We start from the raw sequence: 7,087 nt of genomic DNA on the forward strand, positions 1-7,087 counted from the left end.
GTGAGTTTCCACCCGATTGAAAACACCGTATCGTAATATTTTGATTACTAAGCCTAAACCAAGTCTAACTAATCGATCCTGGACTGTCTGTAGTTGTTATGCTAATTTTAAATAATATTATTCCTTCACAGTTGATGAATGGTACGTTCCCCTATGGTGTTCCCAATGAGAGACGGAATATTCAACAGGAAGATCCCATGGAAAGAATGGGGCTAATTAATAATCCATGGGTCGTGTCGTCTAGCATCCAGCATGAACAGCAAAGAACAGGTGAGGCTACATAGTAAAGATTAGAAAGTAACTCACGTTATTTGGATATAGAACTTGATGATTATACAAATGGAACATCCAGATATTATCTTGAAAGCGCGCACAACGATGTACAAAAACGACGACAAATTTCTCTACAAATATGATCATGACTGTTGACAATATTTTTTCTTTTTTTGTGTTGTGATTTGTTTGCTCAAACAGTTTAGACAAATTTAATGCACTTTGCTAACAGGTTATAACGGATCAACACGAAGTACGGTCTGTACCAATGCACCTTGCGCCATTCCCTATTACCAGGAGGTCCCAGGATACCAACAAAGGACAGGCTATACCTGTTTGCACCGACCCCAGCAGATGTCTCAACATCAACATGTACAACAGCAATTATGTCCTTCGTTTGGACAACCGCAACATGTACACCAACCACTGTCGCAGCCACAAATCAATCAACAGCAGCATACTGAACCAAACAGATTACAGAGACCCGGACCACTGCAGCAGCAATCGCAGGTGCTGCTCACTCTACAGTCCCAGGTCCAGCAACACCAACAGTACCAAGGAAATGACATCACCAACGTAGAGGGCGCAGGCGTAAATTCTGAAGGCAACGAAGCTGCCTCTGCCGCTCCAGCTGAGTACTGTGTAAACGATGATATGACATCTTCTTTAGTGGAGAACGAAGCTTAGACACAACATTTCCGCGCTCTGACTCTTGATCAATAAATGTTTCTACTGTGTTCATGTGGCTTTAAATATGGCTGATCTGGACACTGTAGATTCTCGGATCAGTGCATCTAATAACGTGTGATGATCCACATGACAATCAATTTGGTCATTGAAGTCAAAATAGAAAATGAACAGAAAATAGAAACGCAAGAACATGTACTCAGACTCTTATAATGTTACAATTAACACGATTGGAACGTCGTAAGTTGAAGTGGACGATGTTTATTGCAAACGCTGTCAGCTTGACCGACCAGAAATTCATGCTCTTACGTCAGAAAGTCATGCCGAGGCCAATGGAAGCCTAGCCGACAAAAGTCTAAGCCTCCCCCACAAAGTCTTGAATCTAAAGTCTAGAGTCCAAAAGCCTCCTCCAAAAGTTTCCAATCTGATATACTCAGAAAATCTGAAACTCTGCAAATCTGAAGATTTGAAAATCTACATATACACATGAAAACTTCACACTAAATAGAAAACTTTTAAGGGCGTAACCAGAACATGTAAAGTACATCACAGGAAGTAACTGTACATTGGCTAAAAAGTATTACAGGTACTTGATTGGATAAGAAACGAAATCTCAAATACTTGATTGGAAGAATGTTTTAAAGATATACATAATTATTCTGCTGACTCAGCACAGCAACCAACGCTTTTTAATATTTATAATGTTCTTTTGACAAATGTCCGACTTCTAAAAAAGTAGTTACTAACGTTGCATGGTCAAGATTTGTGGAGCCAGAACTTGATTATATATGTATGAGCTATTGTTTCATACCAAAGTTAATTGAGCGTTTACCAAAGCGACGTAACCATATTGCTGTCACACTTTATTGTTTTAGCTTAATTGTCCATTAGAGTATCAGTATCAATGTCAATTACAGTAAACATCTTTTGTTCGTATTTGACTGATCGGTAATGGCATTGTATGTTAATTAACACACCGGCAATGATACTTGAGTAAACAAAGAAAGAGCTTCCACATTTTACCGACTGCAATAGTTTATATTCCCACCCACCTAGTCGAATGTTTGTCTTGGAATTAAAAGAATTATACAAATGCCGTGTGTAAGACTTTACCTGAAAATTACAATTATCGTAAAATTAGTACTCTTTTTCAACAGTCTTTAGTAAGTAGCTGCTGGTACGGCTGTCAAAATACTATCGTTTTCAAAGCACATTTTGAGTGAACTTTGTAAATTAACACTCTGAACCATAGTGTAATGTTTTGCTTGGAATTTGTTGCTATTGAGGTTTATTCGTAGGTTTTTTATAATGATTGTTTAAGTTAGTTATTTTTGTGTTCCTTTCCATCATCAAACATCGACAAGTATAAAACTAGCCCTATAATCACTTACATGAGAATTATGTGTTACTTTCCGGTTTTGTAATATGTAAAGAAACACATATGTTGATTTCTTTTGATCCTTTCCACTTATTTGTATTTTTCCTGGTTGAAAGTTACTAATATCCTTAACACTTAGTCTCTACAATCTTAGAAAAGAATGAATCGATTGATTTATAAAAGAAAGTTTATTGTGACACAGTTCAGTCATTTTCATAAATCTGTGAAGTTCAAAATTCAGTGTGCTACACTCATATCTTGGCAGTTCTGTCGTAGTATCTGCAATTGAAGCTACTTCACATAAAATAATTAAAAGCATATCATCAACAGTTTTCAAATTCCACTTACTTTCAATTTGACTGTTTCCAACAACCAATAAATATTGTGCATCATTGTAAGATTAAAACCTCACATATTCTAAAGGTACAGTTATCTAATTATATAATTTTAGGCGTTCCAAAAAACAAAAAATGCATGTTTTGGAAATTATGAAAATGTAAATCAGAGCTGTTGAAGATCATTTAAATTTCAGGGTGTTGCCAAATCATTTGTGTATATAAGTATGTCCGGTTCTGAGATGAGCTGTATTGGCATACAAAAGGAATTTGTTGATAACTGACAATTTAATTAAAAGAATGGTTGCCATGGAAACACTTGGTGTAGGTTATTTTTGCTAAAGTAGATATTCCTTAATCAAAATTTTGTTATGAACTTCATAAACATTTCAAAACTTTCTTAAATTTTCGTAGCCGGTGGTTAACTAACAAAAGTACATTCATGCAGGCTCTAAGTTGCCAACTCATTCAAAGCGAGAAATTTGCATAAATGGGTTTTTCTGTCATTTTTTATCATTTAGAGTAGTTTTGTTGCTGAATGTTCATTGGTACTCATAATAAAGGGTTTTCTAGAGATAAAAACCCAGAAAAGATGGTTTGACACTATAAAATACCTGCTCAGACATTGCGTATACGTTTGTACTTAGTAACCTTTCATATTTTTATCACCCGATGTGAATGTCATCTTTTGTACAAAATTGACAGTTTTGGTCAAAATTACAGTGATCTGGGAAGTAAGTTTATCATCTTTATATTTGAAACTTGTTGAAAAATTATTTTTCTTTGCTGATATGCTTTGGTTGCACTTTTTAAGCATCAATGTTCTTGAGTAGATTTTGTCAAACATGGCTAATTTTCATATTTTACACTACTTTTGGTTACATCACGCACGCAAAAGCACAGTTTGCAGTAAAGTCAAACTTAACACTGCATTTCTGACTATCTAATTACTTTTCAAACATGAACTTTCTTCTTTTCCTTTAATTACACTACAGTAGCACTGCATATAGATTGGTAATGCTTTGTAAGTTGACCAATAATTGTGCATCAGAATGACTGTAAATCTGCCAAAATGTGTATTTTTCAGTCATTTTATAAATTTTCCGCGATGCAGAATTGGACAAACTGCCATATTTGGATGTGTTTACGTCAAAGAGTAAATTTCCTATGGTCAAAGATTAAATTATTTTGTAAAAAGAAGTTACTTTTAAATTCTTTTAGCATAATATTTGTTACAGAGTCATGTATTTTAGGGAAAACAAGCCTATTAAACTCTATAATTTCATCAATTTTAACTTCTTTCCAATATGACCTTCGCTTCAGCCGTGATGTTTTACATACAAAAAAAATCTTCATAACTTTTGAATGACTGAACTGATTTTGACCAGATAAATAGCATTTTGCATAATTTCCCAAGCACTCTTTGGAAAATGCATTAAAAAGCAGTTAAGTGATTTTAAAATTTTCACTTGGTATTACAACTTTTCACATGTAGAGGAGCCATATGAGACTAGACCCTCTAGTCTCAGCCATGATAGAAAATTGCCATTGTTTCGTAACATCAAATTTGATTGGATAGGAATGGATTTCTAGAAGTATTTTGGCCAATAGAAAATGCCCAAGCAAAATTGCTATACCTCTGTGAGTTTTATCATGGCAGTCAAGCATCAGGACATAAGGATCGGCTGGTCATTTTCTGTTCGAATTTTCCAAACGTAGACGGACTATAACTGTGTATAGCAAGTAAGACGAGAGATGAAAGAAAGTAGATAACTTAGAAAACAAGAGAGAAGATTGACAAAGTCCTTGAACTGAACATAAAGGTCAGTACACATAGTAGTACTTGTATGCATACTGTACGGTGTACATGTCAGCAGCGAGATGCGAGATGACTTTGAAAATCAAGCGGCTCAAATAAGTCACTCATCAAAGTTATCTGAGACATTTAGTGAACTATGTAATGAGAATGTGTAATGTGAACACCATTTTTGAAGTAACACAACTACCGAGAGGTATTTCATGAGATTCAAGTGACACTATGGCAATAGCAGTGATATCGCAGCGGTACTTGTGGCATATATCGAACGCGCTCGGGTCATTGGGGTCATCACCACAGACCCCAATGACCCGAGCACGTTCGATATACGCCACAAATACCGGTGCGATATCATAGCTACTATGGCAAGTGCATTGTAAATCAGAGTATGAGAGTGTAGCAATAGGAACACAAAATCATTTTTGGGCCGCGGACTGCCAAAGTCAATCAAAATTGTATTTATAATTTGTGCCATAATTTGGCCATGTCAGTGAATTTACATGAAAATTCTGCAGTCATTTATATTTCGTAATAGTAAATACAGTATTTTTGGCTTGGCATATCTACTTATCACTGTTTATGGCCGCTGTAAATGTTCACCTATTACTACTATTCGTAAGAGTGTGGGACAAGACTGGCACTTTCTATAACTGATAATTTTATTGAGTTTGCTAATTCATCTGTACAAGCTTTGCATTTGTATTTCTATGTCTCATATTTTCAAGACAGTTGGCTTGAATTGATAAAGTTTATTTTGGTATGTCATGTCTACTTTTCATGTTTGCTAAAATCAGATTTAATTTCTCTTTCAGATAACTCTTCTGTGACAATAGCATGACAGAGAACGACATGTCATGATGTATGAATGGTGCAAAAGGGGAGAAGTTATATAGGTTGCTACTCTGTCACAAAAGACAACAGTTAGTGTTGAAACATGCCCAAATCAAGGAGAGTGGCAACTGCTGTCTTGCTTCAGCTAGAGACAGTGCACATTTGAAGATTTGACTGACACTTGCGAAAGCTCTGTTTGAACCTGAGATTTAATCAAAGGATGACAATAAAGGTGTTATTAAATAAGTATTAATTTGTGTTTGTACCATCATTCAGTGTAGTAAATACAAAATAGAAGTTGCTTGTTTGCTTGTACAATGTCTCACTTCGTAAATTCCCAGTTTACTGACAAATTTCGAAATTTACTTAAACTTTTGAGACAGAATTGTAAATTTACTAAGAATTTTCAGAAGCCAGAGGAAACACAGGCATACCAGTGCAATGGGCGACCAGAAAGTCCACTGATATCAAGCAGGTTGTTTTTACATGAACATCGCTGTTTGGTGTGTTGATTTGTGACACACTGTTCTAACATGTTTCAACACCCAACGAAATATTTGCAACTTTATAGTCAATGTGACATATTAATCACAATATTTTAATTTTGTATCGGAATATCACGAAACAATATTGTGATCATCGTGGTTCGGCTGTTATGAGTAAGCATGTGTACTTGGCTGGGCAGATCAAGTTTCCGCAAAAATCAATTCAGTGTCATGGACAAGCTAAAGTGACGTCTTTCATAAATATGTCCATTCAATATCCAAAGAAAGTCAAGGCTATCAATGACACGAAAGTTTGTTTGGAATAATATTTTCTTCGTAAACTTATAGTTCTTTGATGCAGTGTGGTTGTCTGGTAATCCATCATTACAGCAGATGTAGTGCATGCAATACACAGTCCACATTGTCCAGTCTTGCGTGCATGTTTTCCTGTTATAATTAAATCGGGTCAGCAGTCCGGGTCAGCTCCAAAATTGGAGACGCTATACCATAATATTTTCCCCCTCTCATTAGCCAATCAGCGGCCAGCGCGCCATCAGTAAAAATTGTATTTCCTGGCAACCTCCACATGCGTCCTTCGTTACGTACGCCATACTGTGTCGAACTCCCGCGCCGTATTCTGTCATAATGTCGAACAGTTGTGTGGCCACTCTGTCAAAACACAATTTCAAAAGCGCGTACCAGTTTTATTCTGGCTAAGACAACCAAACCCCATATATCGCTGTGATTCCTAGACTCTGGCTTGAAGTCCTGCGAAATATAAATCGTGTACCTACACAGATCGTTCAGAATACCCCATTTGTATCGGAGATGGCAGCGATACAAATTCTACCGTATGGGGAACAGTTGTGTGGCCACTCTGTCAACACATTTTCAAAATCGCGTACCATTTTTAGTCTGCGTTTGACAACTACAAAACAGGTATCGTTTTAAAGCTCTGACATTGCTCTTCTTTGTTGCAAAATGTTATACGCGTACCTACACAAATAACCTTTATAACAGTATTTCTAATAGAGATGACGAACATCCACAAAATGATTCTCGGTACTTGAGCGAAATCGATAAACTGGGGGTAGAAATGAATCGTCAATATTTCGAATATTTGTTCACTAATCGGACTCCTTGTTGGACATGACCTTCTGCCGAACACGTGGATTATGTTGACTGTCGAAATTCGTCGAAATTCACAAGACAGGGGCTTAATAAGCCGCCCAAAACTGCCGATCACACTTGGTGGGTAATTTGTGACCCAGCGTGACCTGTA

At 36.4% G+C, this 7,087-nt stretch overlaps 1 protein-coding gene across 1 annotated transcript; it reads left to right on the forward strand.

Annotated features, from left to right (window-relative positions):
• Positions 1-79: 79 nt before the first annotated feature.
• Positions 80-2,670, forward strand: LOC139148276 (myb-like protein Q). Its single transcript, XM_070719630.1, has 2 exons — positions 80-270; positions 506-2,670. Exons 1-2 carry the CDS (start codon positions 99-101, stop codon positions 958-960), a joined length of 627 nt encoding a protein of 208 aa, XP_070575731.1. The 5' UTR covers positions 80-98; the 3' UTR covers positions 961-2,670.
• Positions 2,671-7,087: the final 4,417 nt, after the last annotated feature.

This window comes from Ptychodera flava, chromosome 2, assembly GCF_041260155.1.
Source record: "Ptychodera flava strain L36383 chromosome 2, AS_Pfla_20210202, whole genome shotgun sequence".
NCBI classification, from domain to species: domain Eukaryota; kingdom Metazoa; phylum Hemichordata; class Enteropneusta; family Ptychoderidae; genus Ptychodera; species Ptychodera flava.

Bases quoted from the DNA above. Each gene is read 5' to 3' on its own strand.
- LOC139148276 (XM_070719630.1), top strand. From the start codon at position 99: ATGCTAATTTTAAATAATATTATTCCTTCACAGTTGATGAATGGTACG. The intron at 271-505 runs GTGAGGCTACAT...CTTTGCTAACAG, and splicing joins GCATGAACAGCAAAGAACAG to GTTATAACGGATCAACACGA.